Here is a 22,644-nt window from a genome sequence, read left to right as displayed (position 1 = left end):
TTTTAGCCTTTTCCATGCATTTCACTCAATTTTTTTTTATTTTTATACCTTGTTCTATATTTTTCCATTTTTCTAGATTTTTTCTATATTAATGAATGTTTTTTCCTATTTTTCCATGCAAATTTTAGATTTTTTGCCATTTTTTCATGATTTCTTGAATTTCTTTTTTTTTTTTATATTCTATTCAACAATTGGGACCATAGGATGAAATGTTTTTTTTTCCACCGTTGTAAGATAATATATACATAATAGAAGCAATAATGGGTACTAGTGCTTAAAAAAGATATGGAGCACTGATACCAAATAGAAGGTGTTGCGGTTGTTTCAAGAAACGCCCTACTTGGCATCAATGTTTCCAAATAAAAGATGATCTAGCTAGTGTTTTATCTTAGGTGTTTAATCATTATTGGTTGTCCGTGTGTTATTAGTGACATTTATGTGCATTTATAATTGGATATACTTTTTGTTTTATATTTATTCAATTGAATATTATTAGACTTATATGTTATATAACTAATGTTATTAATCCATGCAACGTCTATTAATTGTTGTTCATTTTTTTTTGTGAAATTGTGCTATCTTTAAATTATTACATTTTTCAGCAATTTACTCCATTTTTATGTCATTTTTAAGGCATTCTATATTTTTTCATTTGTATAGAATTTTTCTATATTAATATATGCATTTTTCTAAATTTTTCATGTAATTTTTAGATTTTACGTCATTTTCCTCAATTTATTGAATTTCTTTTTTTTTAATACTCTATTCAACAATTGGGACCATTGGATGAAATAGGTGTTTTTTTTTTTCATCTTGCATGTAAGATAATATATACATAGTAGAAGCAATAATGGGTACTAGTGCTGAAAATAGTTATAGAGCAGCCATACCAAATAGAAGGTGTTGGTGTTAGAGGTGGCAATTGGGTTGGGTTAAGACACTTCGGGTTGATTTCGGGTTGAGTTGCCAAATGCTAGACCCTAACCCTAAATGTTCAGGTTAGGATTGACCCATATAAAAAAAAAATTAAAATTTTAAAAATAAAGAATAAATACTTGAAAATTACCAAAATGAAATGAATTAACTTTAAAATTCTAAATATAAAATGCAAAAACTTGAACATTTAACAATTTAGGTAAACAATAAAGAGTAAAGACTAAATTTTAAAAATTAAAGAGTAGAAACTTCTAACAATACATAAATAACCCTAATTAGACATAATAATCGGGTCAACGGGTTAACCCATGACCCAATCCAACCCGATCTAATTTCCAAATAAAAAAAAGACACCGTTTCCTGTTGAGAAAACGGTGCTGTCTACGCAGCATCGATGCCAAACACATACATACTGTCCCTCTCTTTTACAGAGAGACGTTTCGCTAAGGTCTAGTAGGTTTCTGCGGCTGAAGCCATGGCGAACTACGATCTCACTCGAAGAATTGCTGCTCATCTGGACCGTCATCTCGTCTTCCCTCTACTCGAATTTCTGCAAGAGCGTCAGCTTTATCCCGACGACGAGATCCTGAAAGCAAAGATCGAGCTCCTTAACAAGACGAACATGGTCGATTACGCTATGGACATCCACAAGAGCCTCTACCATACTGAAGAAGTTCCTCAAGGTTCGACCTTTTTCTATCAACGTGGTTGAGCTCTTTACTGTTGTTGTTATTGCTATTTGCAGCTTCTCCGAATTGCTATTCTCTCCCCTGTTTTAGGATTTTTAATTGGGTTTCTTGTGGCAGATATGGTTGATAGGCGAGTAGAGGTCGTCGCGAGATTGAAATCTCTTGAGGAGTCTGCTGCGCTGCTCATTTCGTTTCTTCAGAATCCTAACTCGGTTCAGGAACTCCGTCCTGATAAACAGTACAATCTCCAGATGCTGAACGATAGGTACCAGGTTCGTAATCTCTTTTATTTTCGGTTTCTTCTTTTTCACATTGAACTTTCTTTATTATCGATTTGCCGTTTTGGAATAACAGAACAAAGCGTCTTTTATTTCTTATTTTTTATTACGATTACTTTCAAATGTTTCATCCTTAAAGTACATCCTGCTACCTCTGTTAATGACTTATGCAACAAAAACAAAACGAATGTAAAAGGAGAAGGAAAAGAAGACTTTACAACATGCCTTTTTTGGGCTTTAGTTTGTGAAATTTCCAGCTTTGGCAAGACATTACCGCTTGCTTCTCTAAAGTCTAACACTGAGGCATTACTGATCATGGAAAGAATTATTATCAGCAGCTGAAAAGAGAGATGATGCTTGAACGTGTTTGCTATTAAAAGGAGAAAGCATATCCTATTGCCTTCGTAGTTTGCATTTTGAGCTATGGTGTTTTCTCTGTGTGACACAAGTTTAACTTTTTACTTTCGTAAGTTCAACTGTACGTAATCCTTTATCGTCTCCCAAAAGGAAAAAAAAAGATGTTGAATTAGCTGCATTGTAAGGTGGATAGAAACGAACATGACAACACTTATTGTCATTAAGGATCAGTTTGGAAGGAGTACAAATACAAAATTTAGAGTGCAAAACCTTGTATTTTGTATTATTTTGTATGCATTTGCACTGTGCATATTTGTATTTGTACTGTTTCCAAACCGAGCCTACGGAAACTTGAAGGCGGAAGGAAATGAGCATGATAACACTTATTGTCATTAAGGAACTTGAGGTCGGATATATTGTCTATTATTCTTTTCAAATCTATTATTTTTTTATATGGGTGTACCAGCATCTACTATGTTATCTTTGATTGACAAGGCTTCTTTAATTTTTTTTTGACATGTTTTCTCCACATTGTAGTTACTTGTTTGTCTCATTAGCATTATTTTGGAAGATTGATTTTTATTATATACAATTTTACTCATGACGTAAATACTTCATTGGCAGATTGGTCCAGATCAGATAGAGGCTTTGTATCAGTACTCAAAATTTCAGTTTGAGTGTGGTAACTACTCTGGTGCCGCCGACTATCTGTATCAGTATAGGGCATTGTGCACAAATAGTGAGAGGAGTTTAAGTGCATTATGGGGAAAACTAGCAGCTGAGATACTTATGCAAAACTGGGATATTGCTCTTGAAGAGCTTAACCAATTAAGGGAGATAATTGACTCAAGGGTTTGTGCCAGTACCTTCTTATATGGACAAGAATTTAGTGATAGTGCATTGTTTGATCCTGTTTATTTCTTTTGGTATTTCTGCAGAATTTTGTATCACCGTTGAGTCAGTTGCAAAGCAGAATATGGCTAATGCATTGGAGTCTTTTCATATTTTTCAACCATGACGGTGGAAAATCTGGGCTCATTGATCTTTTTTTCTACGACAGGTCTACCATATGAATACTTCAATCCTGTTTTCTCTTCCTCTTTTTGCTTTGTTGTTTTTCTATGTCTTGTACAAAACTTCTTTTTTCAGACCTGAAGATACATAACATTGTTCTTATTTATATTTGTAGTTGTTAGCCCGACCCAAGCCCTTAGGTAGCCTGGACCCTTTCTTTCCCACAACCAGTTTTTGTATGTTCGAATCTTTTCTTTTATTTATGATTGATGGCTTTGTTTTCTTTTCCTTATATAATGGGAAAACAAATTCTCTCTCACCATGTGTATATTTTTGACTCATATGAGTGCAATTGGGAGGAAAGTTGTTATAGGGGATCTTTATGCAACTTTTTTTGATGGTTTATGCGTAAATTTACTAAAAAGAATATATAATGGTTTATGTAGAAGCCACCAATCAGCCCCAATTTAGGCTGGTAATTGATACCTAAACTAGCTTTTCTAGATTACATTTTTCAGTTTCCAACCTTCTTGAAAATAGTTGATCACTATTTAACCTTTCTTTGGATAGTGTGTATGCATAAATGTTTGCTGGTCTTTATATTCAAATATATTCAATTTCCACAGCTGTGCATTGTTAAGCCAACTAACTTTGTAAGATTTTATTACATTGTGATGTTGTTTGCATCATATTTGTTGCATTGTGAAGAGTCATATTTTAGTCTGTTGAGATGCTCCAATTGTTTCTGTAGGTGTAGGAGTATATTTGTCATTCATTAATGAGGGTTATCTTTGTAATCTATGTACCTTATTATAAAGTATAATGAGATGGGCATAGGCCCCAAGTTCTTCTGCCACTCATTCTTTTTCTTCCCTTTTTTTTTCTCTTTTTTACTCATCTTCTTATCAAAATTATCCTAAATCCAACTACTAAAATCAATTACTTTGTCCATTTATAATTTTGTTTGAACTTTTTGATATGCTGCTTTCACATAATGTTGTTGTTTCAAGCCCAAATCCTTAAATGATGTATTTCAGACTTTATGCATATAGCCACTTTTCTTAGATATTCCTACAGACCAACATGAAGATATAATTTATGTTGTCAATGCTATTTTGCACCATTGCCTTGGGATAAGGCTTCGATGATGGTGATGAATGTTATTTTGCACCTTGTAGGTTAGCCTATAAATATATTAAGAATCATATGAATGCTTATTTCTACAGGTATATAAATGCCATTCAGACTAATGCACCTCATCTTTTACGTTACTTGGCAACTGCTTTTGTTGTTAACAAAAGAAGACGGCCCCAGTTGAAAGAGTTTATCAAAGTTATCCAGCAAGAGCAGTACTCTTATAAAGATCCCATCACAGAATTCTTAGAATGTTTATACGTGCATTACGACTTAGATGGTGCTCAAAAGAAGTTGCAGGAGTGTGAGGATGTGAGCTTCCTGGCCTCAAGATGTTGTGCTTTATGCTTGTTTGTGATAGTACAATACATGGATTTGGGACAAGGTTTTGAGTGCTTTTAAGCTGAAAATCTTTGGACATGTTTACTTGCCTAAGATTGATTGCAAGTTGGGTATGAGTACTTGGAATGTTGTGCATTATTAAACAACAAAGAAGAAATTGTTCGTAAGACTGCATAATGTATAATATAATATAACTAAGGTGTTTTTTTTTTTTTTTTTTTTTTTGCAAAAAAAAGGTATCATATAACTACGGTGGTCCTAGAAAACACGTTCTAGTTTCAGTGATTTCTGAGATTTGAACTGTTTAGTATCACTTAATACCAACTCTACAACATGGGGTTTCTGGAATTGGTTTGAAATATTCTCAATTCCCAATGCGGGATTTCTCCATTTTTGTTTAATATAATAAAGAATGATAGTGCATATTTTTTTTGAAGCAATATGTATTATAATGAGCAATAGACATAGTCCATATACATGGACGCTACATGGATGATGAGCGTGAGCTGTAAACCATATACAAGATATACGGGTATGGTCATTTATACATCAAAACTCAAAAGAAGAATGAAAATTGATTTTGTCCCTTTGTGAACAAAAGTGTTCATATTGGAAACCATGTAAATCTTTCCAGATTGATACCCACAATACCAATTGCTTCCCAATCTTCCCTATCACGTATGTGATTGAGCTTGATTTCCTTTTGAAAATGCATTTTTTTTGTTCCTTCTGTAGACTCTAGCATATTGAGTGGGGGGGGGGTCCTCTGGAGGCCTCTTACTGGACAGGAGAAAGTCATAGATGGCAGATAATCCATTGCCTCCTGAAAAGTGCAAAGAATTGAACCTACACCTCAAATATGCTGATCACTTTCCTATAGCACCAGCTGCACCACCCAATTCTGGAGGATGTTATCCATAGTGAAATGCTTAAAATCTTTTGGAGGGTGGATATAGTTTTATTGTAGGAGCTGAAGCTGGAGAAGATGGATGCAGAAGTATTCTGAAATATTTGGGGAGATGGGAAGGTTAATTGTTGTTACAAGCAGCAAGCCTGCAGTGGGGAGTGCAGGGGACCCTCCAAAAATTTCAGTTCAAAGATAGAACAGTGGGATGGAAGCTATTCTTGACCTTGGTTGCAGGTTTGAGGAAGTAACCAGAGCACAAACTCGCAAAGGTTGGGGTTGGGTGATGCTAGAGAACTGGAATCCGTCTTGCAATGAGCTCGAATGGGAGGAAGAAGTGCTGCAAATAAAGCTGGTAGGGCTTCCATTCAATCTATGGAAGCAGGAGATTTTCTCCCAATTGGCGGCTCTCTGCGGGGGATCCCTGGTAGCGACAAACACCTCGTCCCTCAGAGTGACCAGGATCAAAGTGAAATGTCATAAACTAGATCAGATTCCAAGGTCAATGGAGATCTTCTCTGAAAGGTGATGGCAAAGAACTTGGTTAGTGCTGGAAGCTGAATCATTGCTTTGGGAGAAAAGTAGAGAGGAAGAAGATGATGATGAGGTGCCAAGTGGACTAACCATAGGGGATTATTTTAAACCACATGTCGCCCCTTTTTTGGAAGAAGGACCGTCAAATGGCATTTCACTCGCCTCCAACTTGCTTTTAAAGTTGGGTCTTTTGATTTTTTAATTTTTTGAATTTAAGAAGCCGGCTGAACTGAGAGGTGGGTCATTCTACGTAGAAGCATTAAGGCAAGGGTCTAAAGAAGTGCCAACGGCTGAACTGGCTTCGAATTGCCAAATTCATTCACTTGCTAAGAACACCCTACGTGCTGTCTTATCGGGCACGTGCAGGCGTGCTTGTGAGTGGATGGGGGACGATAGTTTCAGTCTATCATTGTCCCCTTTGAACTCTGACAGTCAAATAGAAGTGTCATCCTCCAAGATAAGTTGGGTGAAGTGAGACAAACCTAATTCTTGCTATGACAGGACCAAAACGGAATGGAAGGAAGTGAAAGAGGATGACTTGTGGGTTGATTGCGAAGATTCTGGTGGTAATCTATCCTTTGAAGATGAGTCAAGCATTGGTAGCGTTGAATGCACAGTTCAGATCTGTTTGGAGAACGAGGACGACCTTTAGTTAGCTCCTCTTTTTGATGAAGGAAAGGCTGCTGATTTCAACTCGGGCCTACAAAGTGGGGGTCAACTCCACGCAACAAAAGATTTAGAAGGCGAAGTGCGGCTATTCTCAGGGAGCGGTTAAAGAACCTTCCTAAGAGTCAGGAGAGGAATAGAGATTTCCAAAGCGATAAGGATTCCAGGCCAAACAAGCGACAAAGACAAGACGAGCAGTTGGTGTGTTGGTAGGGGAACTAGGAAATTGTAGAGAATTTGCTGGCGGAGGGCAAATCACTAGATTTGGTTAATTCGGCTACAACTTTTTTACCTTCCCAAGATGTTAGAATTGAGAAAAGGAGTGTGGTGAGTCAACAACAAAACTGGGATATTGAAGGTTCATTTACTCTGATGCTTGCTTTGTCTGTCCCTCTATCAAACTCTGGTAACCTCTGTAACTCTATGGGTTTAGGTTTTGGTACTAATCCCTCTTCCTTTTGTTCCACAGATATTTCAGCTCCCATCCATGACAATGATGTGATTTTGGAAGTGCTTATAGAAAAGGAATTGGGTGAAGGTTTAGGAGAAGAACATGCTGATAAGGTACCAGTGGGACTATGGGAGACAAGGAAGGAGGGTTGGTTGTTTTGGAGACTAGGGAGAATAGGTTGTAGGAAACCAAAGTAACTACAGGTTTGGGTTTGCATGGGGAATTAGGGCCTGCAAGAGAGAATCAGTCTGAGGGAACACCGAGAGGGGAGGAGTTGGGGAAAGAACTAGTCAGAGAGAAGGACGAAACCAATGAGGCTGAAAAGAATACAGGAAGTGGGGAAACCCAGAATGTAAAGGACTCAGTGATGGATCTGGCTGACAAGATGGGTTTGAAAAAGGAGAAAGTTAAGGAAGGGAAACCTCGAAATAAAATGGCCAAAGATAAGGGAGGCAAGTGGAGAAGAAAATTGAATGAAGTGGAGAAACTTATAAATGATGTGGAAGGTTAAAATGTAAAATTAAAGAGTGGAATAGGGAGCATTTCGGGAGAGTGGAGGATAAGAAATTAAGTGTTATTTCCCAGATTGAACTTTTGGATGAAAAAGGACACAACTCTCTCTCAGAAGAAGAAAGGACCTTAAGATGGAATCTGAAGAAGGAATTGGAAGAGATAGATAGTGCTAAGGAAAGAGATGTGTTGGAGACAAAAATCAAGGCACCAATGGATTAAGGAAGGGGATGGTAATACTAATTTTTTCCATGCAATCGCTAATGGAAGAAGGAGAAAAAACTTCGTGGAAAAGTTAGAGATTAATGCCGAAGTAGTGGATGATCAAGAGGGGGTTGCTAATGTTTTCACGAATCATTTCAAGGCTGTTTACAAAAGACAGGAGGATGTGAGGCTTAGAGTGGATGGGTTAGAGTTGCCTAGATTGGACTTAGAGGTGGCAAATCAGTTGGAAAAGGAGTTTGAATTGGAAGAAATAAAGGGAGTTGTGTTTTCAGTGGATAAATCTAACGCTCCTGGACCTGACGGTTTCACTATGGCTTTCTTTCAGGATTGTTGGGATATCATCAAGTTAGATCTGTTGGCAGTATTTGAGGAGTTTGCGAAGACTCACTTTATAAGTCCAGGGGTCAACTCCACCTTCCTGGCTTTGATCCCTAGAAAGGGAGAGGCTGTTCAACCGAAAGACTTTAGACCCATCAGTCTAGTGACTAGCATTTATAAAATTTTGGACAAAGTGTTGTTGTTAAGGTTAAAATCAGCCCTGCCAACTTTAATAAGCCAATCACAAGGGGCCTTTATTCAAGGTAGACAGATCATAGATCAATCTTGATAGCAAATGAATGTGTGGTGACTTCAAGAGAAGGGGGAAGAAAGGTTTCGTATGTAAACTGGATTTCGAGAAAGCGTATGACATGGTTGATTGGTCTTTTCTGTTGGAAGCCTTGAGGAATTTTGGGTTTGGAGGGAAATGGTGTGGCTGGATTGAGGCTTGTTTAAAAACTTGCCATTTTTCAGTTTTAGTTAACGAAGTGGTTAGAGACTTCTTTCCAGCCTCTAGAGGGTTGAGACAAGGGAATCCTCTTGCTCATTTCCTTTTCACCTTGGTAGCCAATGTATTTAATAGGCTCATTTCGAGAGCTGATGGGTTGGATATGTTTAGAGGATGGAGGGTAGGAAAAGAGGGTATTGTGGTGTCACTTGCAATTTGCGGATGACACATTCATTTTTTGCGAGTCTGGAGATCCCTCAAAGGCTAGAAACTTGAAAGGAGTAATAAAGTTGTTTGAATGCGTGTCGAAGATGAAGGTCAAATTTGAAAAGAGTTGTGTAGTGGGGGTAAATTTGGAGATGGAGGAATTGACTGAGGTAGCAGAGTCCTCAGGTTGCCTTACATCTAGCTGGCCCTTGAAGTACTTGGGTATGCCTCTAGGAGATAATCCAAGTGAAGGAAGATTTTGGAATTCAATCGTAGAAAAATGCACAAAGAAACTGGCAGTTTGGAAGAGAAACTACATTTCCCTTGGAGGTTGGATCACTTTAATTAGTGCTACTCTTGCGAACTTGCCAACTTACCTTCTATCTGTCTTTAGAATGCCACAAAAGGTGATTTTGAAGGTAGAGTAACTCATGAGGGATTTCTTGTGGGAGTCGGGGGAAGAGAGGAAGGATCATGTGGTTAGGTGGGAAATAGTGTGTAGGAGGAAGGAGCAGGGGGGATTGGGATTAGGCAATCTAAGGAAGAAAAATACAACATTATTAGGTAAATGGCTATGGAGGTGGCCTCTAGAAAGGGAGAGGCTTTGGCATAAAGTGGTAAGGAGTGTGCATGGTGTTGCAGACAATGGATGGGATGATGGTGTATCTTGGCGTGCTACGCTGAAATCCCCATGGAAGGCTATTCATAATATTCTTCCTGTTTTCTTGAACCTGATCAGGTATGATGTTAGTACTGGAGATAGGGTTTTGTTTTGGTAGGATGTTTGGATTGGTGATTGTGCCCTCAAGGACCTCTTTCCCTCCTTGTATTCCATCTCGTGTTTTAAAAACGAGCCAATTCAAAGGTTTGTATCATCATCATTTTCTTTTGGCATAAGCTGGAATTTGGGTTTTAGAAGAGGTTTGAGAGATTCTGAGCTTGACCAGGCTGCTTTTCTCCTCAAAACTATTGATTCTGTTTGCTTGGACCCTCCTTCTGTAGACTCCCGTATCTGGAAGCCATTACCTTCGGGTTCCTTTTCTTGTGCCTCCTTTGCTTCCTTGTGCTCCTCTCCATTGCCTCAACCTTTTCATAATAAGGAAGTTTGGTCCAAACCTGTCCCTCCTAAAGTTGGAGCCCTTTGTTGGGAAGTCTCCCTCGAGAAAATCAACACTTTGGATGTTTTGCAAAAAAGAAGACCTAGTCTTTGTATCTCTCCTAACTGGTGCACCCTATGCAAAGCTAATGAGGAAAGTTGCTACCATATACTAATCACTTGTCCTTTTGTTGTAGGCCTTTGGGAAAAGCTTTTTGATCTTTTTGGGTGCAGGTGGGCAGAACCAGGGCAGATTTGCAATCTTTCTGATCCTGCAACTTTCAGGTGGCCAAAGAAAAGAGGAAGAGTTTTGTGGAGGTGTGTTAGACTGCTTTGGTGTGGACTGTGTGGGAGGAACGAAATGCTAGAATCTTTAATGACAAGGAGAGGGATCAAACATGTGTGTTAGAAAGTATCTTATGTAGGGCCATAAGTTGGGTAAAATCCTTGGATCTGTTTTCCACTTACATGTTCGATGACATAAGAAGAAATTGGGAATAACTAGCTAAAAGTTTTGCAATCAGAAACAAGCTGGTGGTGGATTGGAAGCCTCCTGATGCAGGCGTCATTAAACTAAATTTTGATGGCAGTAGTTTGGGCAACCCGGGGCCATCTGGAATGGGGGGAGTCTTCAGAAATGATGAGGGTCAGATTGTAGCTCTATTTTCTGGTCCTATAGGGTGGGGAGACTCTGTAAATGCAGAATTCCAAGCTGTGTTCCAAGGAGCAGAATATGCAAGAGAGTAGGCAGTGGAACATTTAATGATTGAAGGTGATTGCAAATTGGTTATTGGATGGCTAAAAGAACAAGAGACGGCAGCCTGGCCGTACAGGGGGGCTTTGAGAAGGTTTAAGTGGCTGACTTCAAATATTTCAGTCACAGTTCAATGGGAAAGAAGATCGGCAAATGGGCTGGCAGACCTTCTAGCTAAACAAGGAGTACATAGGAATCAACTCTTTTGGGCTCAATTGTAAGCTTTATGATGTAGTTTGGAGGCTGCACTTCGCGCCTCTTTGTGGGGAATTGTATGATGAATACTTAGTTCTTTATTTAATAAAATTTTCATTATCATTATCTATCAAAAAAAGATAAGAAGTTCAGTGCTAGAGGAGGTAGGAGAAAGTGGGGATTATGGGGGGGAGTAATTAGGTTCAGTTCTTGCTGTGATTATGAAGATCATCAATTGGAATGTAAGGGGGCTAGGGAGTTTCACAAAAAAGGGGAGCAGTTAAAGAGGTGTTGGGGAAGGAACGACCGGATTTTGTGCTGATCCAAGAGTAAAAAATTCAGGTAGTTGATAGGAAAGGGATAAGAAGCATTTGGGGAGAGAGGAATATATATTGGAGTTTTGCTGCTTCTTGGGGTGCTTTGGGGGGAATAATAACAATCTGGAAAGAAGAGGCAGTTCAGTGTATGGAAGAATTAATGGGTAAATTCTCAGTGTCTATCAAGTTAAGGAACTTGCAAGATGGGTTTGAATGGGTTCTCACAAATGTCTATGAGCCAACTTCTTATAGAGAAAGGAGTAAACCATGGGAAGAGCTAGGGGACATTAGGGGTTTATAGGAAGGGCCTTGGTGTATTGGGGGAGACTTCAATGTTATAAGATTTGTGGGTGATTCAATTGGAGGAAGGCAAAGGATTACATCAAGCATGAGGAAGTTTAATTCTTTTATTGGTGTATTGGGGGAGACTTCAATGTTATAAGATGTGTGGGTGATTCAATTGGAGGAAGGCAAAGGGTTACATCAAGCATGGGGAAGTTTAATTCTTTTATTGAGGAATTCGAGTTGAGAGATTTTCAATTGGGGGACAATCTTGTTTTACTTGGTCAAACCTCCAAGAAAACCCCATTTTGTCCAAGTTGGACAAGTTTCTAGTTTCTCTAGATTGGGAAGAACATTGGACAAGTCTAGCTGGGAGAACTCTACATAGAATCACCTCAGACCACTGGCCCATTTGTCTGTTTCAGAGGAACAATGAGGGCGGCCCAATCCCTTTTAGGTTTGAAAACATGTGGCTCAGTTATTCAGATTTCAAAGAGAAGGTTAAGGTTTGGTGGAATAGCCTAGAACAAACATCATTGTGGGAGGGCCAAAAATTCCTAAAAAAAGCTTCAGTTGCTGAAAAAGGAAATTAGAGAGTGGAGTAGGAAGAAGTTTGGAAGATTGGAGGAGAAAAAAGCTGAATTGGTTTAAAAAATTTAGGTAACTGACAGCAAGGAAGTGGTGGGTTCTCTTGGTGAGGGTGATAGGGAACTGAGGTGGTCTTTGAAGAAGGAGCCTGGGGAAACTTTGCTAAGAGAGGAAATAAGTTGGAAGCAAAAATCAAGAGAGAGGTGGATCAAAGAAGAGGATGGTAACACAAAATTTTTCCATGCCATTGCAAATGGAAGGAGAAGGAAGAACTTGAGTAATTTTCTAATGGTGGGGGAAAATGAGGTTATAGGGCAGATATAGATTGCTAAGGCTTTTTCGGAGCATTTCGGGTCTATTTATAGAAGGCCTCTAAGTGAAAGGTGGTCGGCTAAAGGGTTGGATTGGGATACTTTGGGGGAGGCGCAAGTGCAATTTTTGGAGAGAAGGTTTGAAGAGGATGAGATCAAGGAAGCAATTTTCTCTATGAATAGATGAAAAGCTCCAGGGCTGCATGGATTCACAATGGCATTTTATCAAGATTGTTGGGACATAATTAAAGGAGATCTCCTCGGAGTGTTTAGTGAATTCTACAGAAGAGGGGTAATCAGCCCGGGGATGAATTCTACCTTTTCAGCATTGATCCCAAAGAAGAACAATGCTATTCAGCCTGGTGTCTTTAAACCCATCAGCCTAGTCACCAGTATTTACAAGATTATAGCAAAAGTGTTGTCTTTGAGGATTAAGAAAGTGATCTCCCCTCTGATTTCAGTCTCAAGGGGCCTTTGTCCAGGATAGGCCGATCATTGGTCAAATTCTTATTTCTAATGATTGTGTGGAGGCTCAAAAAAGATTAAAGGGAAAGGGAGTGGCGTTCAAATTGGACTTGGAGAAAGCCTATGATTTGGTGGATTGGAATTTTTTAATTGATATTATGAGAATGTGTTTTGGTTAAATTTTCTCAAAAAAAAAAAAGAATTTGTGGTTTTAGAGATCTGTGGTGTAGATGGATTAAGGGTTGCTTGCGGTCTAGTCATTACTCAGTCTTGCATGTATCATTTACTGTGTTCTCAGCATATTCTGTTTATTTGTTTGCATTGTACAGAATTTCTTCATGATAAGTTACCATCATGATTTAAGTTCAGATGCATGTTGAATTATTCTGCAGGTGATATTGAATGATCCCTTCCTTGGCAAACGGGTAGAAGAAGGAAATTTTTCCACAGTACCATTGCGGGACGAATTTCTTGAAAATGCACGTCTCTTTATCTTTGAGACGTATTGCAGAATACATCAGTGCATTGATATGGGGTCTGTATTTGCTTCCTCAATCTTGTGCAATTAAATTTTGTATGAGATCATTGTTGCCTTCCAATTTCGATCTGTGGACTCTTTTGGTTTCAGTTGGTTGTTATTTATTTTTCTGTTATAGATGTACTTATGTAGTGCAGCTTTGACGTCTTGATTTAAATCGTCTCAACTGAGGCTAGGAATGTCTTATTGTGCATTTCCTTGATATGTTTATGTAAATAATTTATTTAGGATGAACCTCAGATATAGAGATATAATGATGAAATACATATAAAGGAAAATGAGACTTGGGCTGCACTAATGTTTCTCAATCATGTTCTTTAGATTTTGCATTTGCTTTATTTTTCTGTCATTTCTCTTTGTTCTTTTTTCTATTGGTAGGATTGTTGATAGTGATTTTAGTACACTGCATATATGCCATTTCACTGTTTGATATATAATACATATTTGACATTTATTTTCAGAAGACTGCTTAGAATGAGTTATTAAACTGGCTGGAAATAGTGGAATTTTAATGTACATTTTAGATGGTGGTATTATGAAGTATACACTTCATAGTAGAAAAATATGGGCTGGATGAAAGGGGTTGGGGCAGTGGTCCACCCATGTCAACCTATGGCTGCAGTCTATGGAAAGGGATAAGCAAAGCTTCCAACCTGTTCAGAGGGAAGTCAGATTTAAAGCTGGGAATGGGAGAAGGATTAAGTTCTGGTTTGACGCCTGGACAAGGGAGAATTCCCTGAAGGATATGTTTCCTACACTGTTCAATGCGGCTGAAGATAAAGAAGCAGTGGTAGCAGATACATTTGTATTAAGGTAGGATGTTTTTTGCTGGGCCCCTACCTTTAGAAGGGACTTCAATGATTGGGAGATTCAGCAGGTGGGGAATCTCTTGGTTTTGCTTCAGTCCCAGGTGTTAAATATGCAATCTGTGGATGCTCTAGTATGGAATGGGAACAAAAGTGGGGAGTTCTTAGTTAAATCCTTCTACAATGCCAAAAGGGGAGGCTTTGAAACCCCTTTCCCAAGCTGGGCCATTTGGGGGAGAGTGGTTCCCTCTAAAGTAAAGTTTTTTGTATGGGGGGCAGCGCTAGAGAAATGTCTCACGAAAGAGATGCTGGTAAGAAAAGGTTTTAACTGCAGTGACCAGAGATGTAGTCTCTGTGGTGGGGAAACAGAACCAGTAAACCATCTGTTTTTACACTGCATTTTTGCCTCAGAGATCTGGAGCCATTTCTTAAGAAGTCTGAAGTTAAGTTGGTGTATGCTAGCCTCAGTTAATGCCTGTATGGAGGCTTGGCAGATCCGAGGGATGACTAAGAAAGGAAAAAATTGCTGGTCTTCCATTCCCTTAGCAATAATGTGGGCGGTGTGGTTAGAAAGGAATAGCAGCAGGGTCTTCGATCTTAAAACCTCTATTGCAGATGAAGTCACCAATTCGGATGTAGGTTTTGTTAGAAGTTAGTTGTCTATACTTACTGAAATTAAAGGGGATACTTCTGATTGTAATTTTTTGAGGATGGACTTTCTTTGAGGTCCTTCTGTTTTGATGTCTACAGCTTCTCATTGTACAAAGGACCTTTACATCAATACAATGATACTTTACCTTTGCTAAAAAAAAAATAAAATTATGATGTATACACTTAAAATTATATTCTTCCATTGTATGATATATACTTGTTTGTTGGATACCAGTTTGAATGGTATCTGACTCATTTTCCATTTGAATTCTTTGTATTTTAATATCTGCACCATTCTCCTTTGTTTTTAAATTGAAAGTTGTGGATACTTTATTTTATCAGTAAAAGCAGAGAAACTTTATTAATATAGAAGAAATTTAGAATGGAGAGTAGCCTCGGCCACAGACAGGAGAAAAACAGAAAGACAAACCCAGAAAAAGCTATTTAAATTACAACCATGCCCAGAAAGTCTGTTCTCTTTAACCCCTTGTTTTGCTAATTGATCTGCTAACTTGTTTGCCAATCTTGGAACCTACCAGATTGAAATCTGCATATCTTTGGACAGATTTCTGATTTTTTTGATCTCATTTCTGAACCACCAAGGACTCTTATCCTCTCTGCTCAACCAGCTTAGGATCACTTTAGAGTCCCCTTTGATAACTCCATTGCTTTTTGTAGACCAAACAGAACTGCCTCCAGATCAGCTCTTATAGAGTTCTCTTCCCCAATTGGTCCCGAGAACAACCCCAAGATTTCTCCCTTCTCATTTCTTAACACTTCTATTCCAGAAGGGCCTGGGTTACCAACACTGCTCTCATCAACATTCAGCTTGAGGAAATCAGTGGATGGTGGATCCCGCTGATGCAAAGTTCTTTCTTGGAGGAGGAGGACCCTGCAATCATCCTCCAGTTTCTATTTAAACACCCGGCAGGAAATTTTACACTGTAGAATGGATGGAAAGACGCATTTTAAGACGTGCCTTGCTAGAACCCAAGCAATACCACTTTCATTGTTGTTTGTACACTAGCAGTGGCCTATTAACATTTAGAAGAAACAAATATGAAGACCTTTTGAATACCCCTAGTCCCTACATATTGTGGATATAATATTAGATATCAAAATTTCCAGTAAAGCAACAATAACCTAACTGATCTCTGATACTTAACCTTAAAACAGAATGAACTAATGACCAAAATGCAACTCAGTCTGCCTCAGTAAGGACCCTAACCTCCTAGGATTATAAATGCAAGACTATTTTTAGGAATTTGTGGCTAGACATTTTTTTTGATGAGTGCATCTGTGGCAAGATTCTCCCTTGCTCTTCTCATTGGTATAGCTTTTACTTTCCATGACAACAGTGAGTTACCTACTTGATCTCAATGTATTACTTGGAAGAAGAATCTTTCTTTGGTAGCCTTGGTTGATGGTTCTAAATGTTAATAAAATATGAGCACATTGGGCAGATTTATTTCATCTAAAATTTTGAAAATTTATGTTGGCTACTTATTCAACTCTAAATTTAGATGTAATATTAAAAATTTAAAAACCATTAGTCTAAATAATTAAATATAAATTATTAATAAAAATAATAAGAAATTATTGCAAAAAAATAATCTCAAATTCCAAAATTTTGAAAAATTTAAATTTGAAGTAGCTATTGAGTCTTGACTTCTCCCTCTCTCTGGTGTGTGTGGGTGTGCGCGCATTCGTGTGAATGTTCATGTGAATAAAGCTAGGGGTTGTAGGATTAGTTTATCCATTATGCTAAGTTGTCATTTTGATATTATTGGTGTCTAGCTTAGTCAAGGATTGGTTGTCTCACAGTTAACTTTGCAAGATCAAGAGCCTGATCTGGAATTGATTTCAGGCCAAAGCTAGGGGTGCCAATGGATCAGATCTTGGTCCAATCCTATTTTGTCGAATTTGGATCACCTCCTATCTGATTTGATATATGTTAATTATTTATTTATATAAATATATATGACACATATGTATGCTATTTATTTATTTATTTATAAATATGTTATTTATATTGCATTTATGTAAATTTTCTATGTTATTTATTTTTTATAAAAACATGTATGTATTTGATGAAAATAGTTGAAAAAATACTTGTATTTTTTTGTTTTTCTTTATTTAAATCGTTATATTTTATTTTCTTTTAATAATTTAATATCATTATTTTTTAAATTAAATCAGATCGGATCTGAATGTTTGACATCCTCATCGGATTCGAATTCAGATCAATGTTTGCGAGATCCGATCGGATTGGATCTACTGTTTATAATATCAGATCGGATTCGTATATAACCTGATTCAAATCCAATCCTATCCATTTTCATCCCTAGCCAAAGCTATTCTCCAACTTTCTCTAATGTGAAATAACCAATGTAGGAGATTTATGAAGTAGAAGGCTACATGAACAAAGTCTAGAACTGGTACTGATTTCTTAATTGGGTATAAGGGCCTTGAGTTTCACTCAGAAAATTCTTAAATATTATACCCAAATTGTGCAAAAGATAATCTCTACTTAGAATTGGAACCATCAAGTGCAGGAAATTCATTAGTCCATGCACCACTTTATTTGATCATCTTGGGAGGTCCCATCTCTACTATATGTCTATGTTTTTCTTGGCAACACTATTTTGCTCAGGTGTGCTGAAACAAGCAATATGCTGAACAATATGGCAGTTGCCTAAGCATTCAATGAATTTAGTTGACTGGAATTCACTAAAAGATTTTGGTTTCCCATCCAAATTGATTTCAAATCATACTTTGAAATTTGAGAAAATACTAAAAGAAGTTGATTTGTGTTTGCGTGGGAAAAACCAAGTAAACTGAGTGAAATCATCCACAAATATTACCACTCTTTACCATCTGGCAACTAACACAAAATGAGGTTCCTTGATCCAAGATGAAATTCTTAGAAAATCTTTATCTTTTTTTATGAGTAATAGCACTGAATTTTTCTAATTATAAAGTGAACTATAAGTTCATCATGACAGTAAAATTCCAACTAAGGAGGCCAGCCTCCGCTAACCTCTGAAAAAGAAGAAAAACTTAACTAATTTTTCCCCAGTGCCATTGATCCCTTGATACCCCTTGTTTTGCTAGTTTGTCTGCCAACCCATTGGCAGACAAATAGTATGAATAGAAATCACGGATTTGATAGCTGAAAGAGTTTGCATGATTCTTGCATCTAGTGCATGTTGTTGTCCACACCTTTCCTGTGGCCACTACCTTGTTGGTATGAAAATCCTTGATCACAAAACCATGAGGCAGAAATTCAGATGACCAGAAGTTGTTACTTGTAAATTGAGAAACAAATAAAAGATTTTTCTTTGGATCTGGAACTACCTGAACACCATGCAAATTCTATTGTTCCAATAATAGCATTACCATTATGAGTGATAGGAAGGGCAGACCCATTTTCAACATAAATAGTAGAGTGACCATGATATGATTTAATATTAGACAAAAATACCTAGTTCTGGGGTCATATGTGAAGTGGCACCAGTGTTAGCATAGGAAGTGGTATCATTGTAATCATTAACATTTACAGTAGTGAAAAGTCAAGGAAGATCCTCATTCCTCACTTTGACGGTCATCATCAAACTTGTACCAGTACTTGAAGTTGTGTGAGTAAACTAGCCACATATATCATGACTTTTCATGGTGTTGGTATGAAACCCCCTCCTTGAGAATTATAAGTTTGACCTCTACCTTGTCCCTCCATTACTGTTGCTACGATCTCCTCCTTGCCCTCTTTAAATAAAGAAGACATTTTCATGGTTCACGAGCTTGCTACATTCTTCCTCCTGTATCTTCAACTGCTCCTCAACTTTTAAACATTCAAAAAAAAAAAAAAACCTTTTAAACATTGCAATGTCCAACATGTTATACTTGGTTCTCCTAAATGTGGATGCTGCCATAGTTTATGCTCCTAGATTGATTCTATGACTTTTGATGACTGCACAGTAAGAGACCTACTGTGTGGGGTCTGTGGACAGATACAGGTCAAACATTGTTAGAGAATCAAAACATAAAAGAAAAAAATCATAAAAAAAACATGTTATACTTGGTTCTCGAGTAACATTGACAAACTTTTTCTGCTGATAAAAAAAGCACTGAAAACTTTTCTTGTTCAGGAACAGGTTGTTGAATAGCATCAGACTGTCACACAAATTCTTGAACTTACTCGTATAATCAAGTGACAAGGAGCCTTTTGAAGAGTTCTAAACTTATCTTTGAGAGGCATCTCTTTGTCTCTCTCTAGCAGCCAGAAAATATTCTTCCAGGTGTTTCTAGATTTGCTTGGCTGTGCTGCATCCTATAACAAGGGTGATGACTTCAGTTACGGCTGGCAATTCTGACCCCAACCCATCTGACCTACCCAATCCACCCACTTGAAGGCCACCCATGGCCACCCATTCTATTGGTGGGTCAATATGGGTTGAGTGACCCATTAGAGTCAGTGGAAAAGGTTCAGGGTGGGGTTGGGTCGTAGAGAGGATAACCATTTTTGGGTTCAAAGGATTCCCTTTTTCCATTCATAGACTTGGAGGTTCTCTACACTCCTTCCTTTCTGCCGTTCTAGTGAGGGTAGCCTCTCCATCGTTCTAGTTAAGGTTTGAACTTCAAAGGTTTGTCTACGACATTTGACTTCTTCTTCTTCTTCGTTCTAGTTAGGGTTTCAACTTCAAAGGTTTGTCTACAACGTTTATTTTCTTCCATGGGAAAAGGGGCTTAGGGTAGCCTCTCTCTTCTTTTTCTTCTTTGGTTTCTTAAAAAACAGGGGCTCTCTTGTGCTTGATCCAGAATGTAGACCGTTTATCCAATTTTTCTTCTGGAAAATCATTAGAATCTCTCTCTCTCTCTCTCTCTCTCTGCCTCTCCTTCACTTGATGGAGATTTTAGTCTGGAAAAAAATTGAAACTGTTTTTATCGTTTTGATGATTTTTATAATTTTTCGGTTTATTCATTTTTTTTTCTAAAATATATAATTGGCTTCTTATTTTTCTGAAAAACATCTTTTTCTATAATTTTTGTTTTTATTTGCCTCGAATATATATATATATATATATATATATATATATATATATATATATATATATATATAATCAATTTCTATTGTTTTATATATTTTCTTCAAAATTTACTTCTGTTTTATGCTTACTGAATAACTGAAATATAATCAATTTCTAGCCCATCCCCTTTCCCTTAACCCTTCCCCCCTCCCCAGCCCCTGGTGGCAGCTGGATTTGATCCTAGGTCTCTACTCCGACGAGTCAGAGAACCTACCAACTGAGCCACCATCAGTTGGTATTTTATGTTTTTTAGTTGAAATATATAGTTCTATGTTTTTATGCAATTAGAATAGAGAAAAAAAAAGAGAAAAGAATGTAATTTAAAATAGTGTCAAATGGGTGGGTTAGGGTCAGACTGAGTTGTGACCGACTCTGACCCCCGAACATGGGTGGGAAATGGGTTAGTGGGTCAATTATGTGTAAGTTCGCTTTGCTTAGTTTGATTGAAACCAAACTAGCCATTTGATGCTCACTGAATGGTGGCTCAGTTGGTTTGTAAATGGATTTGTCCCAAAAGAGATGTGGATTCGAGTCATGCTATCACTCCCACCGACTTTGGAGAAGAGTATTTAGATTGTTCGAAAAAAAGAAAAAAAAGTGCTGTACTATGCCCATGGAAAATGAATTACGGCCTCTATGGGGGTCCAAGGTGTGTGATTCAATACCAAAAAAACTAGCCATTTGATGAAAACTTTTAAGAGAGTATGGTGAAGTTCTTTGTTTCCATGGTGGCCATTATAGCATAGTTATCTTGCTTTGATACCGCTATAAAGTTTTAGGCCCTGTTTGGATAGACTTTTATAAAAAAACGCAATATAGTGTTTGTTTCATATACTTTTTACTTTTGCTTTCATACTTTTTGAAAGTATGAAAAACACCAAAAGCATGAATTTGGCTTTTCATACTTCGTGCTTTTGGTGAAATAGTGCTTTCGTTTTGTGCGAATGGTGGGTCACATGTAACCACCCTTCGTTAAAATTCTTAACCCTACCTCTACTCGTCACTGCTAGAGTTGGACCGCTGTTGCCGGTCTCAAACTGCATAACCACTGGAAACTGTCACCAGAAGTACGAATGGGGTGTGCTTGTGAGGAACAGAAAATGGTACTTCTGTTTTGGAAAGCATGCTTCTTAAAATTTTTTACCCAAACGCTTCAAAGCAAATATACCAAAGTAAAGTATTTTATGTACAAAAGTACTGTAGAAGTCTATCCAAATAGGTTTAGTTGAGAGAGAGAGAGAGAGAGAGAGAGAGGGGGGGGGGGTGAGGGAGGGAGGGAGGGAGGGAAGGAAGAGTACAAATGAAAAAATGATTGGGTCAATGTCTGGTTCAGAAAACTGCAAACTTGGCAATAGTACAACATGTACATGAATCCTAAGACTGGAACCCATCTTTTTTACATTGGTCAACTTGAGTGCAGATGCAAACTTTATCTCTGATTTGAATGCAAACATGTCTCGGAATCCATGTTTTCTGTCATTATGAATACACATACATTTTTACCTAACACCTGCAAAACTGAACCAGTGCATATATGCGCTGAGAATACAAGACAAATAAAAAAGCATACTAGAATCCATGTCCACTCAAAGTCATAAGGTGCCCTCGAATGTGTATATTGTTTCTGTGACTATTTTGTACCAAATGTGAAATGCATGCTTTAATCTTCATTATCTCTTGTAGATCTTGGTTGAACTGAAGTTTGCTAGAAAGCTTGATGTAATGTAATGTCTCCTGCTTTTTACAGGATGCTTGCTGAGAAGTTGAATTTAAACTATGACGAGGCTGAGAGATGGATTGTGAATCTTATTCGTAATGCAAAGCTTGATGCTAAGATTAATTCCAAGTCAGGAACTGTTGTTATGGAACCCAACCATTTAAATGTGTAAGTTGAAATTTGTTAGATGTGAGAATTCCACCAATATTGTACTTCAAAAAACCACTTTCTTGCCACTCATTGTCTTTCAGGTATGAACAAATCATAGAGAACACGAAGGCACTCTCCATGCGTACATACAAATTGGCAAATCAGTTTCTTGAAGCTACACACAGTCAAGCTGCTCGATGAGGGGTAAGAAGTTGGACTATGGTGGTTTTGCAGTTGCTTGGATGTTATCCTTTCCTGTTTTGAGCAAACCTAGAAGTTTCATTATCTTTTCTAGGCTGGTTTTTAAAAGATTTTGGTTGTTCTGAGTTGAGGATCTTGAGAGAGCATACTGGTGAAATCTTTTTGTTCTCACCAGTCCGGAGAAAAGAAAAATTTTGCAAGGCGATGCTTCTAAAAATATTGTCAAAAGAAACCGAGTTTGTTTTTACTATTTAGTTCTGTTTGTTTTGAATCCCGTAGGTGCCAGAAGCATAACATTGAGCCCTGTAATGATTCTCCGTTTTATTTCATTGTTAGTTTCATACTTCATTTTATTGGGATTGAAAAGATGCGTGAACAGGTGGTACATGTGGATCTGTGCATTAGACATGATTTGCAGAACAGAACATAGATACTGAATGTATTTTTTTGAACTCGGTGCTTCAGGGAATCCA

At 37.7% G+C, this 22,644-nt stretch overlaps 1 protein-coding gene across 1 annotated transcript; it reads left to right on the top strand.

The window, feature by feature from the left end:
• The first annotated feature begins 1,303 nt into the window (after positions 1-1,303).
• LOC148872271 (eukaryotic translation initiation factor 3 subunit E-like) lies at positions 1,304-22,537 on the top strand. Its single transcript, XM_088968241.1, has 8 exons — positions 1,304-1,619; positions 1,743-1,897; positions 2,885-3,112; positions 3,199-3,320; positions 4,501-4,720; positions 13,414-13,556; positions 21,851-21,988; positions 22,072-22,537. Exons 1-8 carry the CDS (start codon positions 1,412-1,414, stop codon positions 22,169-22,171), a joined length of 1,314 nt encoding a protein of 437 aa, XP_088824367.1. The 5' UTR covers positions 1,304-1,411; the 3' UTR covers positions 22,172-22,537.
• Positions 22,538-22,644: the final 107 nt, after the last annotated feature.

Source organism: Nelumbo lutea, chromosome 2 (genome assembly GCF_056320005.1).
Source record: "Nelumbo lutea isolate HS-2025 chromosome 2, American lotus-T2T, whole genome shotgun sequence".
NCBI lineage: Eukaryota > Viridiplantae > Streptophyta > Magnoliopsida > Proteales > Nelumbonaceae > Nelumbo > Nelumbo lutea.
This window is presented reverse-complemented; position numbering and strand designations above follow the sequence as displayed.